General features: G+C 46.6%; 1 protein-coding gene across 3 annotated transcripts in view; it reads left to right on the forward strand.

Annotated features, from left to right (window-relative positions):
* The window catches only part of TYRP1 (tyrosinase related protein 1), a 185,688-nt gene that overhangs the window by 78,704 nt on the left and 81,934 nt on the right, over positions 1-25,050 (forward strand). The window contains exon 2 of one of the 3 annotated variants that reach the window (XM_068121712.2): positions 23,642-23,718. Coding sequence is in view for 1 of the 3 variants with exons in the window: in XM_078779610.1 (XP_078635736.1) it covers positions 24,847-25,035 (189 nt within the window). In the remaining 2 variants the exon portion in view is untranslated. Of the gene's footprint in view, positions 1-23,641; positions 23,774-24,615; positions 25,036-25,050 lie in introns of those variants that run through there. The other 2 variants (XM_078779621.1, XM_078779610.1) reach the window with 2 other exon arrangements.

The following is a 25,050-nucleotide window of genomic DNA, read 5'->3' on the forward strand; positions in this document are numbered from 1 at the left end:
CACCCATAGTTAGTCCACAAGCAACACGTAGGACACCATAGGAACCTTTCAGTTATTTCATTAGTATGTGTTTCAGGTAAGGCTCTGTTTCCAATAGTTTGACTCTGCGTTGCATTAATTAAATAAGATAGGTCCTTCAATCCCGTGCATTTTGATCTCTCTCTCTCCAAGCTACTCCATCATGCACACCTACAGGCGGGGGTTGTCTCTCTCTTGCTGTTACGCACCTTAGCCCTTGCTTGCCAGCAGCGTTCGCTGCATCAAACCCCATTGCGCACGCGGTCAGGCTGGCGAAGAAGGGGAGCGCGGGGAGGAGGCGTGCCCCCCCCCCCCCCGTCCGTCGACTCATCATCAAAGGTGGAGCCAGCGAGCCCTTGCCGACCAACCATGGCTGAGGCAAGCTCGCTAGTGGGCATAGCCCTATGAAGGCGGCTTGATTTAAACGTGCGAGATGCGAGCGCGAAGCCCTATTACGGACTGCGCAGGGGAGGGTTGATTGTCACGTTACGAAGAGGACGGCGCCGAGGAGCCATCAATCGTATCGGACTGCGCCGGGGACTTCTGTTGAACTGCAGCACGTTATGAACGTTGAGAGAGAGAAAGCCGAATACCTTCCCCGATATATGAACCCCACTAAGTAAGGTCCGCTCGCGTGCAACAATATACGAGCAGCGCTACCTGCCGGGCTTCGCCGCGGAGCTGGAGCGTGGATCAGAACCGGAGAGTGGACCGGGATGGATCAGAGCCGGAGCCCACGCCGTCCTTCTGCTTGGACCTTCCTTCCCTGCCACCATTACTCCTTTCGTGTAAGTCTGTTTGTGTTGTCCTGGGGCGTGATAGTTAAGACTGTTTAAAGTTGCCCTGTGTCTGCTTCTTCTTCTTCCCTTGTACATTTCCCCTTCCGTTTCCTCTTTAATTATTGTGGTAATAAATTCCTGTGTTCTTCCTTACTTTGGTTTCTTCTGTCCGACCGTCTTAGTCTTTTCACAATTGAATATACGTGGCACGATTTCGGCAATCGCTCAGGATCGGGTTAGTCAACCGCTAACGGCTCGGGCTTCGGATTGCTAACCGCTCGGCAAATTCCATCTTGTCCGTGGTCCGAGCAGGAGTTATCTCCCTGCTTCACGGCCAGGGGTAGCACTCAGGTATTTGGGACTTCATTGACCAATCACCCTGGCTACTCCCGACCGGAAGGAGCGTTATAACTTCTAGGGTTGGGGGAACGGCCAGCTTAAAGGACAAGGGGATTAACCCCCCCTTGGTAACGGGAGTGCCGGACCCCGAATCCGTAACAATATATATGTATATAATTATATATATATATATATATATATATATATATATATATATATATATATATATATATATATATATATATATATATATATATTGTTGCGAATATGGAATTTGGCCTCCATATCCGCTTGTAAATATTCCCCTATTTTCTCCAATACTCCCCAACTTTCCCCAATCCCCCATTCCCTAGTCCCATTGCATGTAAATAACAATCAGTAGAGCCGACCTTCCCCTTATTCCCCCATTAAATGTCGTGCCCAGGTCCACCGCACCACACGTAGCCAACTTTCGGACATCTTCCTAGTTATTCTTAATCTATGTCAGTTAAGGCCTCGTTTCCATTAATTATGACTCTTCGTTGCACCAGAATGTGATTATATGGCATCAGTAGTGAGTTTAGGACCTTTCCCATACCTCCTCCCATTTTCTTCCCCAAACAACCACAACAACAACAATTACAACAACAATTACAACTACAACTACGACTACAACAACAGAGGGGCGGGGAGTGTGCGTCCTCACACCGGCTCGGTTACCCGCCATGACCATACGCTCCACGGCGTTACCCCGAAGGGGCTGGCTGTCAGCTCCTCGTCAGGGGCGGAGCCAGTAACCCCCCCACGCACCCAATGAGAAGCAACGTGCCGATTCCACGAGGCGGAGCTAACGAGCCGAGGGCGTGTCACTCCCCGCCGGATATACGCGGCCCCGCGCCGGATGTGACGTCAGATGCGCCCCCAGCCTGGAGAGAGAAGTCGCCACCCCTCGAGCGCTGCAATACCTCCACCGCATCTCTTAAACTGGACCGTACGTGATCCTGCCCTGAGCCCAGGTGCACCTGGAGCGATCGCTACCCGCTTTCTTTGCCATCAAACCCCGTGTGAGTGAGCCTTGTCCCGTTTATCTGTCGTCCGTTGGGGTTAATATAAGTGTGTTTAAGTGCCCACCTTCCTATGTTTCCCTCTTGTCCCTGTAATCTAAACCTTCCGCATTATTGTAATAACAACCTTTGAGAACCGTATCCCTGGTGTCGTGTCGTATTAATTCCAGCCGTGTGTCTTCTTTTTCCTTCATTGGTCTAGCATAGCGCGATTAGTCAACGTTCGGGCACAATCGGGTAACTTGTGCAGACGTGGTCATACCATAAAACCGCTCGGTAAATAACATCCAAGCCACGTCTGTAACAATTGGTGTCGGGAGTGAGATTCGAGGCCCGACCAAATTTTGAAAAAAAAAAAAAAACGAATAGAGGAAAAAAAAAAAATTTGGTCAAAATTTGGAGCGGCCGAAATTTGTTTTGTTTTACGAAACTCGAATTTTGCAAGTCGCGCTATGGCGGATCAAGACGGCTGGGGTCCGGTAGGGGAGAGTGAAGCAGGGTCGGTCCAGGACCAAATTGAGGGACATGAGGGACATGAGGAGAGCGAAACAGCTGGGGTAGCAGGTGCACAAAATGGCGCATCGTGCGCGCAAAAAGGCGCCTCGCTGGTCACCGTGCCCGCGACCGAAGTAGCGCCGCTGGGAAGATTGGAACTTTTTTTTATACAAATGAAGGCCCTTATGGCCCAGAATAGTGAGCGATTGGAGGGCCGGATGGATGCTCAGAGTGAGCAATTGGGGGTAATGGGAAACCAAATGGGGGTAATGAGGGACGAAGCGAGGGGTACCGGTGAGAAGTTAGACAATAATTGTGAGGAGTTAGACAAGAAAATTGGGAAGTTAGACAATAATTTTGAGGAGTTAGACAAGAAAATTGGGAAGTTAGACAATAATTTTGAGGGGTTAGACAACGGGATAAAAGAAGTGAAAAATGGGTTAATGGGGGTAGAAAATAGAATGGCTGCCCAGGAGAATCAGATAGAGGGAGTGAAAAATGGGTTAGAGGGGTTAGAAAACAGTATGGAAGGCAAATTGAGGGACATGAGGGACCAAGCGGAAAGGGAAGTTAAACAAATGGAGCAGCAGATAGAGGGGGTCAGAATGGGGGTAGAAACCAAACTGGATGCTCACAGGGAGGAAATGGAGCAGATGAGGGTGGCATCTGGGCAGGAGATGCAAGTGATGGGAGAGGAGATCAGAGGAGGAGTGAGTGAGGAGGTCGGAGGACTGCGCGAGGAGGTGAGGCACTGTAAGGAGCACATGGAGAAGGAGGTGAGAAAGGGGACTGTAAAGTTACAAGGGGGCATAGAGGACCTGACGCAGGAGGTGGAGCAGCTGACGGTGGGACAAACGGAGTTAGTGGAGCAGGTTCAAAGGAACACTGCGGTATTAGGAGGTTTAAAAGCGACACAAAACGACATAAAAAACGACTTGATAGCGACGAAGAGGGAATGTCAGATGGTACGTGAGGGACTGACAACGAGGTTGGACGAGGTGATAGAGGTAATGGAGACGAAGGACCGGCAGGTGAGGACGCACCTGGAAACGGTCAAGGTAGCCTTGGAGGACGAGCTTGAGGAGACGTACCGGGGAATAAAAGAGGTGAGGCACAAATTAGAAGAAGTGGAAGAAGGGGTGAGCGAAATTAAGAAGCGACGGAGAGGGGATAACCAAGAAATAAAAGAGGAGATGAAAGAATTGGTCCAAAGTCTGTGTTTGGATCGTGATGATGTGCTCATTAACCGGATGAGGAATTCGCAGGTGATGGAGGAGAAGCGAAGAGGAAGAGGACCCGGTGTAAGTGGCGACCAATATGGTCGTGCGTATGATGCGCCAGGGGATTTAAGAAGCTTGGGGATTGGTTTGGATCCGGGTGTTCGTGAAAAGCCGTTGGTGAAGTGTGCGCAGGAGTGTGCGCGAGAAAGGTGTGTGACGGACAGGTGCATGAGGAAAGAGTGCGCTGTCAGAAGTAAGGAAGAGTGTCCACCTGTGGTGAGTGTTACAGAGGGTGTAACGGGAGAGTGTGCGCGAGAAAGGTGTGTGATGGACAGGTGCATGGGGAAAGAGTGCGCTGTCAAGAGTAAGGGTGAGTGCGCTGTCAAGAATGGTGGTGAGAGTAGTGAGAGTGACATGGAGCGTGAGTTAGTTGTGACAGGTGAGCGAGGATGTACACCTGGGATGGAAGGATGCACACCGGGAATAGTGGAGCGTGAGTGGGAATGCACGCTGGAGTTGGTGGTGAGGCACGTGGTTGGGTGTGCGAATGAGGGCACACCTGTGATTGTCACAGAGGAGGTGACCGAGGAGGGGGTGCGAAGCGGTGTATTGGTGAGGTGTGCGACCAACGAATGTGTGCCAAAGTGTTCGGTGGTCAGGTGTGTGACCAAGGCTGTGAGTGGAATGGGTGTGCCTGGGTGTGTAAGGAAAGGTACGAGGAGCATGAGCACGGCTGGATGTGTGAGCAAGGAACGGGCTTCGGGGTGTAAGCATGCAGGTGAAGCATCGACATTAAACGGGTTAGAGGTTAGAGCGACTTTTAGCCGAAGCAGGCCCTCGGTGCGTGCCGGGCCTCGCTTTGAACGGCCGCGTCCGTGCTCCACTAGGCGGAGCGGGCAGCCCGATAGAAAGGGTCGTCATGGCGACCACTTTTTGGTGAGGCATTCCGGCAGGCCGAGATCGAGCCATGGGATGGCTCCGTGCCGAGATGGTGCGTGGGATCTCGGCCCGGGTAAACCTCCTTCCCTGCACCGAATGCGGGATGCATCCAGCCGCTGGCACAAAACAACCAGCATCCATTGCTTGGCTTCACGAAGCCGGGCTTTGGACAGGGATTGGCGCACCGAGAGGTATTAGTGAGTAGACTGGGTGATGAGGTTAGTGTTTTGGCCCCGAAATTAGAAAAAGACAAAATTTGATGATTGGCAAGGGATTGGCAGTAGTGATTGGCAGATGATGGGCAGTGATTGGCAAATTTTTAATTTGTTGAAATTTGATGTGCAAAATTGGTAGGGAGAGACCCCCGATGTGGTGGGATGGCAAATCCACCATCCCTCACAGGTGTGGGGGGGCAAAGGAGCACTAGATTATGGGGTGTATGGCAGTGAAAACTAGCCCGGGTGGGTTAGGATATGGTGTGTAGGGATCTAGCGAAGATGACATTAGGTAACGTTAAGTTTAGTTAGTGACTGATACCTGTAGTGGGGACGCAGGTAGATTAGTATGGATGATAATGACGTGGGAGCGCAATAGTTTAAAGGGACGACTGGGAAGCGCAAGTTTCAGAAGGGAGTAGTTAGCTGAGATGATGCTGTGTTTGTGAGAATTGAACAGGTGTGATTGCACAGGTGTGCAACTGGACAGGTGTGTGGAGCAGTGTATGAGTAGTGAGTGTGTGGATCAGCGCGAATGCGCTTGGGGAGAGAAGGGTGCAGGTGGCACCAGGTGTGAGAGCACAGGTGTGCAGGTACAGGTGTGTGGAGAGAGTTGGAGTGAGTGGTACGGAGTGGTGTGCATGGTGCGAAGGTGTGGATGGGGGAAGAGTGGACCCCTTTCACGAGCACCCGGGGCGGGTAGTGTAAGTGTTAGGTAGAGGGTGCAGGTAAATTGTGGTTGGATATTGGCATTTGTGGTGCGGTTGCAGAATGGTGTTGTGAATGGGTGCATTAGTGTTGTGGAAATGGCTGGGCGTGTAGCCTGTTAGTGTGTGTAGTTGGTTGGGCACTCCACCACTGTGAGGATGTCGGCCAGGTGAGGCCGCAGGTGGGCTCTGGGAGCCGGTAGTTGTGAGTGGGTGCCTGAGGATCCCGGGTGTGGATCGGGCAGCCCAGTGCCAGAGAGGGCACGGAGTGGGGAGAGAGCCAGAGGGCCTTCCCCTGGTAGTTAGGTTAGGGTAAGGAGCAGGTAAGCTCGGAGGCAACTGCAGTGGTGGAGGTGTGCAGGTGGGTAGACCCACTGGGAGAGGTACACGTCGCAGCCCAGAAATTGTACGAGGGCACCGGGAGATGAATCGGGGGAGTGAGACCCCAAATTGAAGAGCACCACAGTTTGGCCAATGGGAATTGGTTTTTAGAACCCATAGTGTAAGAGGGCCAATGGTTTGGCCGGAGAAAGACCCCGGGTAGTGTAAAGTTGTTAAAGTCATTTAGGAAATAGTTAGGATTGATGAACCTGTCGCACCATACGCAGCCACTTACCTGTGGTGATGATGATGACTCCACACCTGTGTTTTCTTTGTTCTGTGTGCAGGAAATGAGATTGCTGTGGATTTGTGAGACGCATCACGACGTGGATGAGACATTGGGGTGATTCCATCTCTCCCTCCTTAGGAGGGACTGATGATGAATTGGTGATGGCAAATTTTGATGTGCAGTTGGAGATGGCAAATTTTGATGAGAGTTGAAAATGGCAAATTTGATTGGTTAGGAGGGAGAGAAGACGAATTTGGTTTATGGGAGGAACGGGGAAGACAGTAGGGATGTTTGTCGATTTGTAAAGTAGATGTTTATGGGTAGTGTTGTGTTTTGTGGATGCAGTAAGGGGTAAGGGAGGGGCCATGTAGGTTACCTGGTGGGGGGGGGCGTACGATAGGAACGTACCTGTCTCACCTGGTTCCCATGTGCCCCCAGTGTGCATCACCTTACATTGCGTGCATTTTTGCGCCCTTACCACCTTACTCACTTGTTTCTTCTTTTGTCTCCCACCTCCGAGGATCTGGCTTTGGGGTAGAGAGAGAGGAGAGAGAGGTGCTGGCTGCGCAGTTGTGGGCCTGCACTTTCGCTGTTTGCTGCCGGGATCGATACACCATATGGACCGCAATGTTTGTGGCCACCCACAATGGACCGCAGTTCGTTTGCGGCCAAGCACCACCCGGGGATGGACCTATGGGTCAACGTGGCACCTATGCCATACAGGTGAACCACTTTTAGTTACCACCAAGTGCACCACAAGAAGAGCAAGAGACACCTGCAGGGTTAGGGGTTGTCGAGTTTATTTTTATTCCAATGAACAATGGTGACTGCACCGATTGGCGGTGGGGTGGTGCTTTTGATGCTGGGACAGGGTGCTCTGCACGTTATTAAAGGCCGTCGGCCACAGAGCACTCGTGGGTTGGTGTATCGATGTTGGCAAGCGCGCTCTCTCTATGCATAACATCTGCATGTGTTCCTCCAAAAACAGGTCCTGGATCGTAGTGTAAATAGCAGCGTAGTCGTGTAAATAATGCTCCCTACCGGCTGTATGTTTAGTTTGAGAATTCTTTCCGGATTCGGTTATCCTGTGGGTGTGTTTCTGTGAGGAGAAGGGTGCAACGTCGCAGGGGGACATATTTACTCATTTGTGAATATCTGTAAAACTGTCGCACTCAGGGTAGAGTTAATAGTAGAGGGAACTACATTGCGTGCCACACTAAAGTAGGTAAAAATTTATCGGGTCGGGACGCCCCGAGGGTAGAGAAGGGTGCAATGTTGCGAATATGGAATTTGGCCTCCATATCCGCTTGTAAATATTCCCCTATTTTCTCCAATACTCCCCAACTTTCCCCAATCCCCCATTCCCTAGTCCCATTGCATGTAAATAACAATCAGTAGAGCCGACCTTCCCCTTATTCCCCCATTAAATGTCGTGCCCAGGTCCACCGCACCACACGTAGCCAACTTTCGGACATCTTCCTAGTTATTCTTAATCTATGTCAGTTAAGGCCTCGTTTCCATTAATTATGACTCTTCGTTGCACCAGAATGTGATTATATGGCATCAGTAGTGAGTTTAGGACCTTTCCCATACCTCCTCCCATTTTCTTCCCCAAACAACCACAACAACAACAATTACAACAACAATTACAACTACAACTACGACTACAACAACAGAGGGGCGGGGAGTGTGCGTCCTCACACCGGCTCGGTTACCCGCCATGACCATACGCTCCACGGCGTTACCCCGAAGGGGCTGGCTGTCAGCTCCTCGTCAGGGGCGGAGCCAGTAACCCCCCCACGCACCCAATGAGAAGCAACGTGCCGATTCCACGAGGCGGAGCTAACGAGCCGAGGGCGTGTCACTCCCCGCCGGATATACGCGGCCCCGCGCCGGATGTGACGTCAGATGCGCCCCCAGCCTGGAGAGAGAAGTCGCCACCCCTCGAGCGCTGCAATACCTCCACCGCATCTCTTAAACTGGACCGTACGTGATCCTGCCCTGAGCCCAGGTGCACCTGGAGCGATCGCTACCCGCTTTCTTTGCCATCAAACCCCGTGTGAGTGAGCCTTGTCCCGTTTATCTGTCGTCCGTTGGGGTTAATATAAGTGTGTTTAAGTGCCCACCTTCCTATGTTTCCCTCTTGTCCCTGTAATCTAAACCTTCCGCATTATTGTAATAACAACCTTTGAGAACCGTATCCCTGGTGTCGTGTCGTATTAATTCCAGCCGTGTGTCTTCTTTTTCCTTCATTGGTCTAGCATAGCGCGATTAGTCAACGTTCGGGCACAATCGGGTAACTTGTGCAGACGTGGTCATACCATAAAACCGCTCGGTAAATAACATCCAAGCCACGTCTGTAACAATATATATATATATATATATATATATATATATATATATATATATCGATATAGACATATACAAGTGTAATAAACACAAAGATATTTCTGCAATGGCGTAAAAGGTGCTATCACATTGATGGGATAATTGTATACATGAGGTTGAAGAATACCTTGACAAATACAGTCGGTACATTTATCAACTATTCTGTACCTTATGATTACAGTATATCGAATAAAAAGTACACATCAAAAATGCATTGCATGTGTGCGTGTGCGTGTGTGTAAGTAAACTCATGCAATTCATGCCTCTCATCCATGAAAGCAGCTGCAGGCAATTACTCCTACTAATTACCTGCAACTGTTTTTACAACTGTGAACATACATTTCAAAGAAATTTAAATTTCAAAGCTGATGATTTGGAGAATTTGCATTCGTTTTTCAAACCTCTTCTAACAGTACAACTTTGATGCTTCTCAAACGGAATACTCATTCATCTATCTATAATTCCAGCAATCTCTGTGTGTGTGTGTGTGTGTCTGTGTGTGTGTGTGTGTCTGTGTGTGTGTTTGTTTGTCTGTGACCGCTGTTTCTCGACAACCACGGGTCCGATATACTTGAAACTTGCCAGGTATATTGCTGGGGACCCGAGGATGTGCCTTTTCAAGGTTTTAAATTAATCGCAGAAGTAGTTACCGAGCTATGTCCAAAAAACGATTCAACCAATCAGAGAGCAGCGAGCTATCACGTGTGCCGAACGTGGCGAACAGACTCTGCCTCGGATGGCACATTTGAGAGCGTATTCATTTATTTCACGTTGGCAAACTATGTTGGCGTTAAACTATGTTTTAAAACTAATTAAAACTAATTTGCGATTCATCGTAACTGCGATATGCGACCTTCCGGACAGTCAAATGAGGACGTCACTTCCGGACTTACGGATAGTCATAGTGACGCTGAACGTGGCGAGCAGACGCTGCCTCGGACGGCACATTTGAGAGCGTATTCATTTATTTGACGTTGCAATCTGTGTTGATTGTTGTAAGGTACGATCGATTGTAGTACATACATATTTATATTTTGTACATATTCATTACGGGCACGTCACGGGTACGGGTACGGTACGGGTACGGTTCCGGGTACGGTTCCGGGTACGGTACGGTTACGGGTACGCCACGTACGGGCACGTCCTAGTCTATCTATAATTCCAGCAATCTCTGTGTGTGTGTGTGTGTGTGTCTGTGTGTGTGTGTGTGTGTGTGTGTCTGTGTGTGTGTTTGTTTGTCTGTGACCGCTGTTTCTCGACAACCACGGGTCCGATATACTTTAAACTTGCCAGGTATATTGCTGGGGACCCGAGGATGTGCCTTTTCAAGGTTTTAAATTAATCGCAGAAGTAGTTACCGAGCTATGTCCAAAAACGATTCAACCAATCAGAGAGCAGCGAGCTATCACGTGTGCCGAACGTGGCGAACAGACTCTGCCTCGGATGGCACATTTGAGAGCGTATTCATTTATTTCCCGTCGGCAAACTATGTTGGCGCTATGTTGGCGTTAAACGATGTTTTAAAACTAATTACAACTAATTTGCGATTCTTTCGCTTTCCTGCGATATGCGACCTTCCGGACAGTCAAATGAGGACGTCACTTCCGGACTTACGGATAGTCATAGTGACGCTGAACTGATGCTGAACGTGGCGAGCAGACACTGCCTTGGACAGTTGGACGGCACATTTGAGAGCGTATTCATTTATTTGACGTTGCAATCTGTGTTGATTGTTGTAAGGTACGATCGATTGTAGTACATACATATTTATATTTTGTACATATTCATTACGGGCACGTCACGGGTACGGTACGGGTACGGTACCGGGTACGGTACGGTTACGGGTACGCCACGTACGGGCACGTCCTAGTTAACATGCAATGTTGATAAGTTCACAAACTTCAAGAAAGTATGAATTGCACAACAATTTCCTTACTGCCGGTTGGTCTTGGCTGGGAAATGCAGGGCTGGCAGTACAAAAAGAGCTATAGATAGCATCCATGGGATTTTCGGACCCTTTGCGCCACCTTGAACAGAAATAATCCGTCACACATTCTTCTCCACAATCAGGAGACGGTCACGAGGGCGGCTTATGCCTCACGTGTTCATCGAAGAGAGATAGGAAGTTGGCTTGATTTCGAGTTCCTATCAAGGTCAAAAGATCCTTTAATTTGAATCGCCAAAAAGCCGGAATAACAAAGTTTTAACACTTGTCTATTTCTAGTGTTCCAATGAAAGCTGTATAAACTCTTAAATCTGCAAGGCATACATAATCCATAATTACTATGTTCTATCAGGGAAGGGTTAAAATTGAAAACCATAATTAACATAGTCATTCTTCATTCGAAGATTAAAAAGTGTAATAAAATATGTACACTGTATGTAAGCAACTATAATTAAAGCATCAACATATGCAAATGTTCTCTAGCTTATTAATGTCAGAATTTGAGAGGTTTGTTTTACCATAAATGGTTATTGGCATGATAAAACAAATCTGGTAGAGTTTAAGAAATGTTTTTTACTATAGTGGGGGAGTCAATGTATTTCCATGAACATGGAATGTTAATTTTTAGCAACCATTATAAATGTGTTCTCCTGCGTCCGAGTAAATGGAAAAATGATGTCATTTTTCTGTTGACCTTTGATAACCTTGACCCAAAGACAAAGGTCAAACTCTTTTTAAGCCAAAATTCTGTTTTTCCATGATTTCAGATTTTAGTTTCTTGCCTAAACAAAATGCTTATGCAACAATATGGTGTACATATATATGTCTTCATATAATATTTATACTTTTTCAGGGAAAGCACATCTTTTTATAGACATACTAGAAAACATCTGAAAATGTAAAGCCTGTCTGCATCCGTTTGTATTCAGATGTCTTCTTCTATAGGATCAAATAACAAAAACAGTTTTTAAAAATTCAAAATGAAAATTTGCGATTTTACGCAACCTTGACCTTTGACCTTTTGATCTTTAAAAAAAACCAATCAGCTTCTAGTGAACCAACTCAGTGACCCAATATGGAAATTCTTAAAATCTCAGGTCAATCGGATGAAAATTGAAGATTTTATGCAGCCTTGACCTTTTGAGCAAATTATTATTTTGCCTTCTCCATATTCTCATAATAAGCCTTTGTTGAAAATTTGATGGCAAAACACAAATGGTAAATTTAAATTTCATCTCAATTAGATGAAAATTGATGATTTTAGGTGTCGCTAATCTTTAACCTTTTGACAAAATCATTAATTTGTGTTCTTCATATTATCATAATAGAGCTTTGTTAAAATTTTGATGGCAAAACGCAAATGATAAATTGAAATTTCAGTTCAATTGGATGAAAATTTATGATTTTTATATGACGCTGACCTTTGACCTTTTAACAAAATCATGAATTTGTGTTCTTCATATTATTATAATAGAGCTTTGTTAAAATTTTGATGACAAAACTCAAATAATAAATTGAAATTTCAGTTCAATTGGATGAAAATTGATGATTTTTATGTGACGCTGACCTTTGACCTTTTAACAAAATTATTAATTTGTTTTCTTCATATTATCATAATAGAGTTTTCTTCATATTATCATTTTCAGAATCATTGGAATCTCCCGCGATGAAGCTAACTCCAAGGGCCTTTCACTCACTCACCGCAGGCAGGTTGGTGGTCTTTCCGTCTTCTACCGACTCCTCTCTGGCCTTGCCCCCCCAGCCCTCTCTGGGCTCTGTCCCCCAAATATTCCTACAGGTCGCACAAGATCTGCCTGCAACCCTCTTATGGTTAAACTGCCAAAATCAAGACTTTCTGCTCACCTTCACTCCTTCATTCCTCTTTTCTCCCGCCTCTGGAACAAACTCCCTCACTCTCTTCAATCCCACTCTACCCTCCAGGTCTTTAAAACAGCTGTTCACCACCATCTCTTATCCTCCCCCATCCAAAACCTTGATATTTTCTACCCCCGCTAATTTCGGTCCCCATGTGTTTTATACCTCTCCCCCCCCCCCCCCCCTCCCCTTCCCACGCCTCCTGCCCCCAAGCCCTCTCCCTCCCACACTTCTCCCTGCTCTCAAATGTTGTGGATGTTTGCTTCCCCTTCTCTCCCCATCTTGGCTTCCGCTCCCTCTTTTGTATATTTTGTTTGTCTGGTTGATTTGTTTGTGAAATAAATGTTAGCTCTTTCACGAGCCTCGATTCAGTATACAAACAAACAAACAAAAAAAAAAAAAAAAAAAAAAAAAAAAAAGCTTTGTTAAAATTTTGATGACAAAACGCAAATGATAAATTGAAATTTCAGTTCAATTGGATGAAAATTGATGATTTTTATGTGATGCTGACCTTTGACCTTTTAACAAAATCATTAATTTGTGTTCTTCATATTATCATAATAGAGCTTTGTTAAAATTTCGATGACAAAACTCAAATCATAAATTGAAATTTCAGTTCAATTGGATGAAAATTGATGATTTTTATGTGGCGCTGACCTTTGACCTTTTAACAAAATTATTAATTTCCCTTCTCCATATTATCATAAAGTTTTTGTGAAAATTTGATGACAATACCTCGAATGGTAGAAAAAGTTACGGCCCAGACAGACAGACACGTACAAACACAAAGACAGACACACACAGACACACACACACACACATACAGGCACACACAGACAGACACCAATCTCCTGCTGCTCAGGGGATGGGCTAGTAATCCAAAAAGGTGAGTATTATAACATAAAAGGACAGAAATGCATAAAACGGCCTTACATTGAATATGACCTTCACCAGAGAAATATAATATACAAGCTTTGTATTTGATTTGATGTTTTGACTTGAAGGCGTACTTGATGGTTTGGTTGATGGCTCGAACGTCTCAATGAACGATAGTTGAACTTATTTCTGTATCAATGCTCGTGGCTGACCCTTGCAGTAGTCAGGGTATGAAGGAATACAAAGCTTTGAGTACATGCTTTTCTGCATCATCGATCATTGGGATTTCATCAAATTCCCATGGGTGCTTCACCTGTTCAGCTATGGCTCTTCACAGAAAAAGAGCGCTTTCAAACAGTTGGCGAATGGTGCTTTGAGGATTATTTGCCATTGCATCTTCCATGGCTGCATCCTGCGCGACCAAGGGAAACACACGCTCTGATTCATTGCGGCATTTTGGTCTCGTAAAGTGGACATTCTCCATGTGGGAGGCAATTTTCTCCTTCAAATCACGTTTGCACGGCACATTGTGCAAACCATTTCTTTCAAGAATCCTCTCCAAGATGATTCTCTCAAGGTCTCAATCTTCTCCAAGAAGTTCTGTCACTCAAGCTTTTGGGTCTCACAATCTGCCATGGTCTTTCCTGGGAAAACCACATTTCCAAGCTGGCTTCCTAAGCCAGTCGCCGACTGGGCATCCTCCGTCGTGCGAAGTCCTTCCTTGGCACACCTGAACTCACCACATACAAGGCTTTCATCCGCAGCTCAATGGAATATTGCTCTCCCCTCTGGGGCGGTGCCCCTGCCTCACACCTAGCTCGTCTTCACGCTGTTGAAACCAAAGCATTCAGAATCATTGGAATCTCCCATGATGAAGCTAACTCCAAGGGCCTTTCACTCACTCACCGCAGGCAGGTTGGTGGTCTTTCTGTCTTCTACGGACTCCTCTCTGGCCTTGCCCCCCCCCCCCCCCCAGCCCTGTCTGTGCCCTGTCCCCCAAATATTCCTTCAGGTCGCACAAGATCTGCCAGCAACCCTCTTATGGTTAAACTGCCAAAACCAAGACTCTCTGCTCACCTTCACTCTTTCATTCCTCTTTTCTCCCGCCTATGGAACAAACTCCCTCACTCTCTTCATTCCCACTCCTCCCTCCAGGTCTTTAAAACAGCTGTTCATCACCATCTCTTATCTTCCCCCATCCAAAACCTTGATCTTTTGTACTCCCGTTAATTCACCCCAGATCCACTTTTCTGAAATACCGACTTGTTTCCTGGAAGTCTACAGTGTGCATGTGTTTTTTTTTGGGGTTTTTTTTACCTCTCCCACCTCTCCCCCCCCCCCCCCCCCCACCCCTTCCCACGCCTCCTCCCCCCAAGCCCTCTCACTCCCACAGATCTCCCGATGTCCCTGGTCTCAAATGTTGTACTTGTGTGCTTCCACCTCTCAGCCCATCTTCTCTCCCCCTCCCTTTATTTTGTCAAATGTGTCCGTTATTATTTTTTTGTCATTATTGTTAGCTCTTTCACGAGCCTCGATCTTGTATACAAAAAAAAGAGGCTGAGAGCCGAACCAACATGGAGAAGACTTCTGAACAGGCTGACAAACTCAATATCTGATGGAAGGATGCCAATATTCATTTCTTCTGCTGAATCCTGTCTGTCCTTACTATCTATTTTCCGTGGACGCTGACCATTCTTCACCCAGCATGCCAGGTGATACTTGACATCATTTGCACGAGCATCGTCCACATTGATGGCTGCACCGAGTTGCACTTTCGAATTCTCAATGCTACTATTTTTAGCAGCTTTATGTAGCTGCTCCTTGCATTCAATGTGGAAACGTCATGTACCTCTTCACTGTCCTCCTGGCAAGAGAAGCACAACTCAATGTTGAATGGAAATGCAGCAGAAGTTGTGAAATGCACAGTGTCAGTTTTGTTAAAACCAGATGCTGTTTGGCCACTTGAGTTACTTGCCACAGATGAGGAGTGACAACCTTTATTTTTTGGAGTTGCTGACTGTCTTGTTGTTGATATGCCTTTTGATAATGCACTCTAGCGCGGTCGAGGTGACCGGTGTGACATGTCGCACTGTAGCATCTGCGGTGCCATTTTGCTTTATTGGCTTTGAAGTCTGATCCTGTAACATTTTCTAGTCTGCGGCTGATCTCCGGGAAGTGGGAAGTCATCATCCCCATACTGTCCTTGTTTGTGAACGAAACTCAGTAACTTTAAATATATGAATCCAATGATGGTTCAGTTAGAAATCCAACACTATCAGTTATTTGGCATTGTATGCTGAGTTTGAAATTGGTCTTCTGCCTTGTTTTTTTTTGTGGTGAAAGGACAGTCTGGTTCCTGAACTTCCATATCAAGGCTGCTGTCTTGATGATGGGTTCTCGTCTCTGAAGGAGAAAACAAAAGATTGTATGAGATTTTATCTATGGGATAATTGCAGATGTGTAACTCTTGTAACCGACTAACTTTAGCCTTATAACTATGAACAATTTTAATATTTGTTGTATCTAAATCAGCACAGGTCGTCCTGCATTCTTGACAGTTTACATTATAAATAGACACCTTTTTGTATTGTATGCCTTTAAAAACATAATTTTATATCATCTTTCCCTGAAAAGAACATAAATATTATATGAAGAAATGTATGTATTCCATATCCTAGCACAAACATGCAGTTTAAGTCAGAAACTAAAAGCGGAAATCATGGAAAAACCGAGTTTTGGCTAAAATGACTTTTAAACTTTGACCTCAGGTCAAGGTCAGCAAAGGACAACAGAAAAATGGCAACATTTTTTTTTTGGGGGGGGGGGGGGGGGGATACCAAGTCGATTCTTGATATATATTCATATCAAGGATAATGATATATATTCATTTAACATATAATAAAGGGAGCGGGTGACAAGAGGGGCAAAGAGAGAGAAGCACAACAACAGTCGAGACCAGGGACATCAGGAAATCTGTGGAAGGGAGAGGGCTGGGGCAGGGTACACAGGATAATCAAGATTGACACTATTAGGACTTTCAGGAAAGAAGACGGAATTTGAAGGAGGTGGGTTTGGGGTGGATTAATGGGTGTAGAAAAGATCAAGGTTTTGGATGGGGGAAGATAAGAGATGGTGGTGAACAGCTGTTTTAAAGACCTGGAGGGAGGAGTGGGATTGAAGGGAGTGGGGGAGTTTGTTCCAGAGGCGGGAGAAAAGAGGAATGAAGGAGTGAAGGTGAGCAGAGAGTCTTGATTTTGGCAGTTTAACCACAATAGGGTTGCAGGCAGATCTTGTGCGACCTGTAGGAATATTTGGGGGACAGAGCACAGACAGAGCAGGGGGAGCAAGGCCGGAGAGGAGTCGGTAGAAGACAGAAAGGCCACCAACGTGCCTGCAGTGAGTGAGTGAAAGGTCCTCAGAATTGGCTTCATCACAGGAGATTCCAATGATCCTGAAAGCTTTGGTTTCAACCGCGTGAAGCCGAGCTAGGTGTGAGGCAGGTGCACCAGCCCAGAGGGGAGAGCAGTACTCCATCAAGGTGCGGATGAAAGCGTTGTATGTCTTGAGAGAAGCTCAGTTGTGCCAAGGAAGGACTTCGTACACTGGAGGATGCTTTGGAAATTTGGTTTTCCCAGGAAAGATCATGGCAGATATTGAGACCCAAAAGCTTTAGTGACAGAACTTCTTCATGAGGATTGCTGAGAAAGTAGATGGGAGGGTTGTCCAGATGGTCTTTTCGGAGAGACATAGTAAGAGTGTGAGATTTGTCAGGATTGAAAGACATGTTCCACTTGTTTGACCAGTCTGTGATTTTGTCCAGGTCTGCAGAGAGTGAGGAGGCTGCAGACTGCCGGTCTGAGGGAAGAGGAATGGAGCAGCAGAGAGTGGAGTCATCAGCAAAGAGATAGAGAGGATTTTCAAGAGAGTTGTTTTACTTTGAATTTTACTTATATTGCAGTACAAACTGTACAAACCCCACCCCTTTTACTCACAATATACACGAGTACAAACCATGTGTTTTCGACTTTCTGTGCCAATATGAAGATAGTTTATGTAAATTTCCCAACATTTGTTGACCAATTCATGCAAGTTTTGGGATATTTTACTTCAGCCGATTGTTACTGAAACAACTTTTCTTGTGACTTGAAATCCACACCATTTGGTGCAGGTTATTGACAAAACATCATCTGAGATGGTTGATTTATGGCCATTTTGTGTTTTCCATCCATCCCTTTTCCATATCCGTGTTAGTATAACAGGATGTAAGGTTAGAGATGATGCACAAAGATGTCCATTGCAGGGATAGTGAAATATTGGTGCTAATTAGGTTGAAAGAAGAGCTTAGAGATATGTCTGCCCACCTTTAAGCTGTCTAGCCTGGGTTCAAATCTCAACCTAGCTATAAACTGCCATCCTGGTGTTTAAATGTCACCATCCTCACCTCCAATATGAGAGTAATTAAGCCAGAGGACCCACCTGCCTCCATTGCTGGATGTTAAAGATCCCACAGTGTCTTTCAAGAAGCGTCGGCAAGTTATCTCCGGCAGCCTGAACAAATTATCATCCCCTGTCTTTGAGGTTGCTAGAAGCAGTGCTCATCTTTCAGTTAAGTAGTTAAGGACTTCCGTTTCCGGTCTTGCTGGCGAGGGTTCGTTTATTCGCAGCTCTACACGCTCTCCATCGAAATCGAAGTTAAGTAATTGTTCCCATTTGTATTTTCGTTATAACTGTATTTCTTTATGGTGTATGTACGTATATTGTCCAGACGAAGATTTTCGGTGCAAATCTTTCATACCTGTATTGAAAATCGTGTTAATTCGTGTCGTGTCTTGAGGCCTTGTACAGTGTACACTGTACAACCTTGAGGCTTTGTTTTTCTCTCAGCGGTCCGTCGTTTGTGATCCAATAACTTTCGTTCTCTGTTTTCCCAGTCTTTTCACCCCATAGCCTACTTCCTTATGTAAATCTCAACTCAAAAAAAAAGAAAAAAAAAAGACTACCTTCTCTCTGCTCATTCGTTTATTCATTCTTATTCGTTCGTTCATTCTTCGACCACGTGTTTCTCCCCCATTTCCCCAGATAGATTGTCAAATTTCAACTCGTTATTTTATCGTCCATGCGATATTGTTTGATTATAGTTAGTTTTGGTTTGAATTTCCTGTAACTCGTAATTAATTAATCGTGTTCTGCTCCTCGTGTGTGGCCTTGTAGTTGTACCCCCGTCGGTGTTTTGTTAACTTAAGCGTGTTTTGCTTGGCTCTTAGTTTTTCCCTTCTACCCCGAACATAATACTCTGTCTCATGTTCTAAATCCCCGCCCCCCCCCAAAAAAAACATCCAAAAAAAAAAAACCAAAAACATTTATTTTCCTTTCTCCACGTGTACTGTGGACGTCTCATCCTGTATTTTCTGTCCAGGTGTGCTGTTCGCCCCGCCCCCATTATCTCCTTGCCATCCACCGTTTGCCCTGTTCACGTGACTCGTGGTGGTCCGTCTCGGCTCTCCCCCCGTTGGTATTTTGTGCATATAAGATTGTTCACAGTTCTGTTTAAATATTATTTAACTATGTTTAACCTTTCCCCTTCTGTGTTTTATTCAGTGGTATATTACAACACGCTGTTTTTCTTCCTATTTAAAAGGCTTTTCTCAATTTCCTCTCCAACTCATTCCACTTCAAAAAAAGAAATTCAATATCTTATACGTCTCCCTCACTACATGGTCTAAATTCACATTCATTCCATCCCTCCTCCATCGTTCTGAATCGGATTGCTAACTTGAAAATCACAACAAACCCAATTTGTTATCAATGTTCGTCTTTCATTAATCATCCACTTTCTAAACTCCCCTCTTGCCCCTCCCATCCAAATCCCCCCCCTTGCACCTACACTCCTAAACTCCCCCCTTGCCCCTCCACTCTTAAACTCCCCCCTTGCCCCTCCACTCCTGAACTCCCCCCTTGCCCTTCCCCTCCTAAACTCCCCCCTTGCCCCTCCCCTCCAAATCCCCCCCCTTGCCCCTCCACTCCTGAACTCCCCCCTTGCCCTTCCCCTCATAAACTCCCCCTTTGCCCCTCCCCTCCAAATCCCCCCCCCCCTTGCCCCTACACTCCTAAACTCCCCCCTTGCCCCTCCACTTCTAAACTTCCCCCTTGCCCCTTCCCTCCAAAACTCCCCCCTTGCCCCTCCCCTCCTAAACTCCCCCCTCACTCCTCCCCTTCAAAACTCCCCCCCAACCCCTCCCATTCAATTCTCCCCCCATACCATTCCTCTCCAATTCTCCCTCCTCCCCCCTCCTCCTCCAAGCTGCCTCCTCCCCACTTCGTCTCCCTTCTATCTCATACCTCCACCCCCCCAAACCTTCTACTTTCCTCTGCCCCCCCTCAAACAACCCCTCACTGTGCCTCATCCCTTCACCATCAAACCTTTCATCCTCCTCATCCTTCCCTTTCTTGGAACTCTTCTGCAATATCTGACACACTATCAACTGCTCTCCCTACCTCCCCCTCTCATCCTTCATCTTACCCTACTCCTCCCCTGTCCTGTACCCGATGCTCCCCCTCTCTCTTCATTAACGGTATGGACCTCAAACATCCGGGGCCTTCGCTCAAACCTGACTGATCTCTCCATACAGGTTGCTTCTGACAATCCAGACTTGATCTGCTTAACAGAGACTTTCCTCCTTCAAGATGTCTCTGATTCCTTAATATCTCTTCCTGGTTACTCCCTCCTCCGGTATGATAGACCTGAGCCTCGGCCTGGTGGTGGGGTGGCTATCTTTATCAAAAACTCTTCCTCACTCTCCTTGCACTGCCCTCTTTCCTCCTCACCCCCAGGAGTACCTCTGGCTATGGCTTCCTCTCCACTCCCACCTTTTGTTCATATGTGTTCTGTACCGTCCCCCAAACAGTGATGACTCCATCTACATTTCACTGTCTGACAACATGGACCAACTTCTATCCACTCATCCCAACTCTCTCTTCCTCATATGTGGTGACTTCAACTGTCATGATGCCACCTGGTTGGGTGTGGGTTCCTCTCTCACCAGTCATGGCACCTCAGCAAAGGACTTCTGTGACTCACTGGGATTGACACAATCTGTCAATTTCCCGACCCGGATCTCAGCCAATGGAGTATCTTCTCTTCTAGACTTGGTCATGACAAACTTCCCTGCTAATGTCTGCTGCTCTTCTTCTGCTCCAATCGGTTCTTCTGATCATGTGCTTGTCAAAGTGGACATCTCTCTGGCCATTCTCAGAGAGCCTCCTCAGCGTCGACGAGTCTGGCATTTCACTCAGGCCGACTGGGACGGTCTTCAAGCAGCCATCATTCGTCTGGATTGGTCTCCCATCTCCACTGCCTCTGACATCAATTCTTCCTGGGAATTCTTCCAAAGCAAACTGATCTCTCTCATGCACAGATTTATCCCATCTCGCCTTCAGTTGTCTTACCCTTCCTCCCGTCCATGGTACACTGAATCTTGTGGTGAGGCAGTTGCCCTGAAACAACTTGCCTTTGCCTCTTGGAAGGCTAATCCAACTGAAGGCAATCTCAGTTCCTTCCACCAAGCTCGGAACAAGTGTGTGTCTACCCTCAGGAGTGCCAGGAAGCACTATCTCTCCTCACTCAAGAATGAACTCTCAAACCTGTCTCCTTCCTCCAAATCCTGGTGGCGCCTGGTCAAATCCGTTTCTGGTGTTTGTTCCCCCTCCATCCCCTCCCTTACCTCAAATGGCCACACAGTTGACATCGCACGTGACAAAGCCGAATGCCTCAACTCTGTGTTTGCCTCAAAATCCTTAGTCCCAAACCCATCTCTCTCTGTTCCCACCTTTCCCAGTCGAACCCAACTGCTCCTGGACTCTGTGTCCTTCTCTCCTGACAAGGTGGAAGAGTTTTTGTCAAACCTCGACTCTGATTCTGCAACTGGACCAGACGGCATCAGCCCACGGGTCCTAAAATCCTGCTCTGCCGCTCTATCTCACCCTCTCTCTGTTCTTTTCACCCTATCTTTTGCTCAAGGTCATCTGCCAGCATCCTGGAAATCAGCTAACATTACCGCTTTACACAAAAAAGGTGCAAAAACAGATCCTTGCAACTACAGACCAATCAGCCTGCTCCCAATTATCAGCAAAGTCATGGAATCCATCATTGCTTCGGATATGAAATCTTTCCTCTTCTCCAATGGCTTGATCTCTGATCATCAATTTGGTTTCAGACCAGGTCACTCTACTCTGGACATGCTGCTTCTGCTGTCTCAACAATGGATGGAGGTCCTCAATGCCAAACAGGAAATCAGAGCTGTCTCCCTTGACATATCCCTTGACAGAGCCCACGGGTCCTAAAATCCTGCTCTGCCGCTCTGTCTCACCCTCTCTCTGTTCTTTTCACCCTATCTTTTGCTCAAGGTCATCTGCCAGCATCCTGGAAATCAGCTAACATTACCGCTTTACACAAAAAAAACTGCAAAAACAGATCCTTGCAACTACAGACCAATCAGCCTGCTCCCAATTATCAGCAAAGTCATGGAATCCATCATTGCTTCGGATATGAAATCTTTCCTCCTCTCCAATGGCTTGATCTCTGATCATCAATTTGGTTTCAGACCAGGTCACTCTACTCTGGACATGCTGCTTCCGCTGTCTCAACAATGGATGGAGGTCCTCAATGCCAAACAGGAAATCAGAGCTGTCTCCCTTGACATATCACGTGCCTTCGATATGGTCTGGCACCCAGCTCTGCTCACCAAACTCTCCTCCTATGGTATCCATGGAAATCTCCATGCATGGCTTGCGGACTTCCTCTCTGGTCGTAGTCAACGTGTGGCCCTGAATGGATTTCTCTCATCTCCCCTTCCTGTTCAGGCTGGAGTTCCCCAAGGCAGTGTTCTGGGCCCTGTGCTTTTTCTGGTCTTTAGCAATGATCTCTCCGACTCTCTGGAAAATCCTCTCTATCTCTTTGCTGATGACTCCACTCTCTGCAGCTCCATTCCTCTTCCCTCAGATCAGCAGTCTGCAGCCTCCTCACTCTCTGAAGACCTGGACAAAATCACAGACTGGTCAAACAAGTGGAACATGTCTTTCAATCCTGACAAATCTCACTCTCTTACTATGTCTCTCCGAAAAGATCGACTGGACAACCCTCCCATCTACTTTCTCAACAATCCTCTCCAAGAAGTTCTGTCGCTCAAGCTTTTGGGTCTCACTATCTGCCATGATCTTTCTTGGGAAAACCACATTTCCAAGCTGGTCTCCAAAGCCAGTCGCCGACTGGGCATCCTCCGTCGTGCGAAGTCCTTCCTCGGCACACCTGAGCTCCTCACCACATACAAGGCTTTCATCCGCAGCTCAATGGAATACTGTTCTCCCCTATGGGCTGGTGCTCCTGCCTCACACCTTGCTCGGCTTCACGCTTTTGAATCCAAAGCTTTCAAAATCATTGGAATCTCCCGCGATGAAGCTATCTCTGAGGGCCTTTCACTCACTCACCGCAGGCAGGTAGGTGGTCTTTCTGTCTTCTACCGACTCCTCTCCGGCCTTGCTCCCCCAGCTCTCTCTGTGCTCTGTCCCCCAAATATTCCTACAGGTCGCACAAGATCTGCCAGCAACCCTCTGATGGTTAAACTGCCGAAATCTCGGCTCTCTGCTCACCTTCACTCTTTCATTCCTCTTTTCTCCCGCCTCTGGAACAAACTCCCACACTCCCTTCAATCCCACTCCTCCCTCCAGGTCTTTAAAACAGCTGTTCACCACCATCTCTTATCTTCCCCCATCCAAAACTTTGATCTTTTCTACCCCCACTAATTCACCCCAGATCCACCTTGTTTGAAATTCCAACTTCCTTCCTGGAAGTCCTGGCAGTGTCCATATGTTTATACCTCTCGCACCCCCCCCCCCCCCCTTCACATGCCTCCGCCCCAAAGCCCTCTCCCTCCCACAGATCTCTCGATGTCTCCATGTCTCTCGGTCCCTGCTCTCAAATGTTTTGTTTGTGTCCTTCCCCCTCTCTCCCCATCTTGTCTACCGCTCACGATGTTATTTGTTGTATGTGTCTGTTTGTCTTTCTGTGTGATTAATGTTCGCTCTTTCACGAGCCTCGATCTTGTATGCAAAAAAAAAAGAAAAAAAAAGTAATTTTAAGGTTTAATTCCCATAGGAAAAGGGTCCAATTACAAACTGTCTCCCTGTTGCTTTGCAGATAGGGACATGCATAGTAATGTCTGCCATCTTTGTTGAAGAGATGTTAAACCTGCTCTCCTTCTACTCCTATTACAGGTACACATTGAAGATCACAACTTGCCTTCTGATAAGAGCAGGCCATCGCGTACAAGCACTTGCTAAAAAAATATTTGCATTAAAAAATTTTTTTTTTTTGCCATTGCTCCAAATCTATGTTGTAAGATGATGCAACCATTTTATTAGCAATAGATATGTATGAATTACAGTAGAATAAAAATTGCATTCGAAAGTATTGTCAATTGTAATTAAAAGTATTGTAATTAAAACAGCTGTTCACCACCATCTCTTATCTCCCTCCATCCAAAACCTTGATCTTTTCTACTCCCGTTAATTCACCCCAGATCCACTTTTCTGAAATACCAACTTCTTTCCTGGAAGTCCTTGCAGTGTCTATGTGTTTTATACCTCTCCAACCCCCCCCTAACCCCCCCCCTTTTCCCATGCCCCTTTCCCCCAAGCCCTCTCCCTCCCACAAATCTCCCGATGTCCCTGTTTTCTGCTGTTGTAATTGTGTGTTTCCCTCTCTCTCCCCATCTTGTCTCCCGCTCCCTTTATCATATGTTTCATGTGTCAGTTTGTTTTTATGTGATTAATGTTAGCTCTTACACGAGCCTCGATCTTGTACACAAACAACAAAAAAAAAGAATTTAAATGAGATTGTAAACAAATTAGCATAAATAACTAACATGAGCATTTTAATGATCTTTTGAAATGTTTGATTGGTGGCCTCCATCATGAGGCAGAGTTCCACAAATGATGGGATTCAAATGTATTTTCATGGTCCAATAACGCATTGCAAAGGACACATTGTCTCCCTGAGCAATTTGACGATGTCAGGCAACGTGACAATCTCCGTCATAGGTTCCTCCAATCTTTTCCAATCACGGGAATGTCCGAATTCCTTAAAACACACAGTGTCCGTTCTTCCCCCCTGAACATTGCCAGCCTGAGCAAGTTTTTATCCACATTCATCTGTCTCAGTCAATCCCCTTCTCTATTCGTTCGACGTTCATTTCGCCGATCTCTTTCAAAATCCTCAATTTCTTTGCCTTCGTTGATCTTCTTGGTTTTGTTGGATCCAGAGGCTGTTTTTGTACTCGTCTCTTCTCATCGGCATCCGCGACGTCGTTGCGTCTCTCCCGGAGGTGAAGCCGTGCGATCGCGATGCGACCTGACCCGTCGCCTGCACTCGTGCTGCTGCTGCTGCTGCTGGTGTTGCACGCAACACGGGGACAGTTCCCTCGCGAGTGCGCCACCGTGGAGACGTTGCGCTCGGCGGAGTGCTGCCCGGCGCACCCTTCCGGAAATCCCGGGGATCGCTGTGGGGACTCGCTCGGACGTGGCACGTGCCAGGTGAACCCTAAAAGA

This window comes from Myxine glutinosa, chromosome 1 (assembly GCF_964187855.1).
Source record: "Myxine glutinosa chromosome 1, kmMyxGlut1.1, whole genome shotgun sequence".
Classification (NCBI taxonomy): domain Eukaryota; kingdom Metazoa; phylum Chordata; class Myxini; order Myxiniformes; family Myxinidae; genus Myxine; species Myxine glutinosa.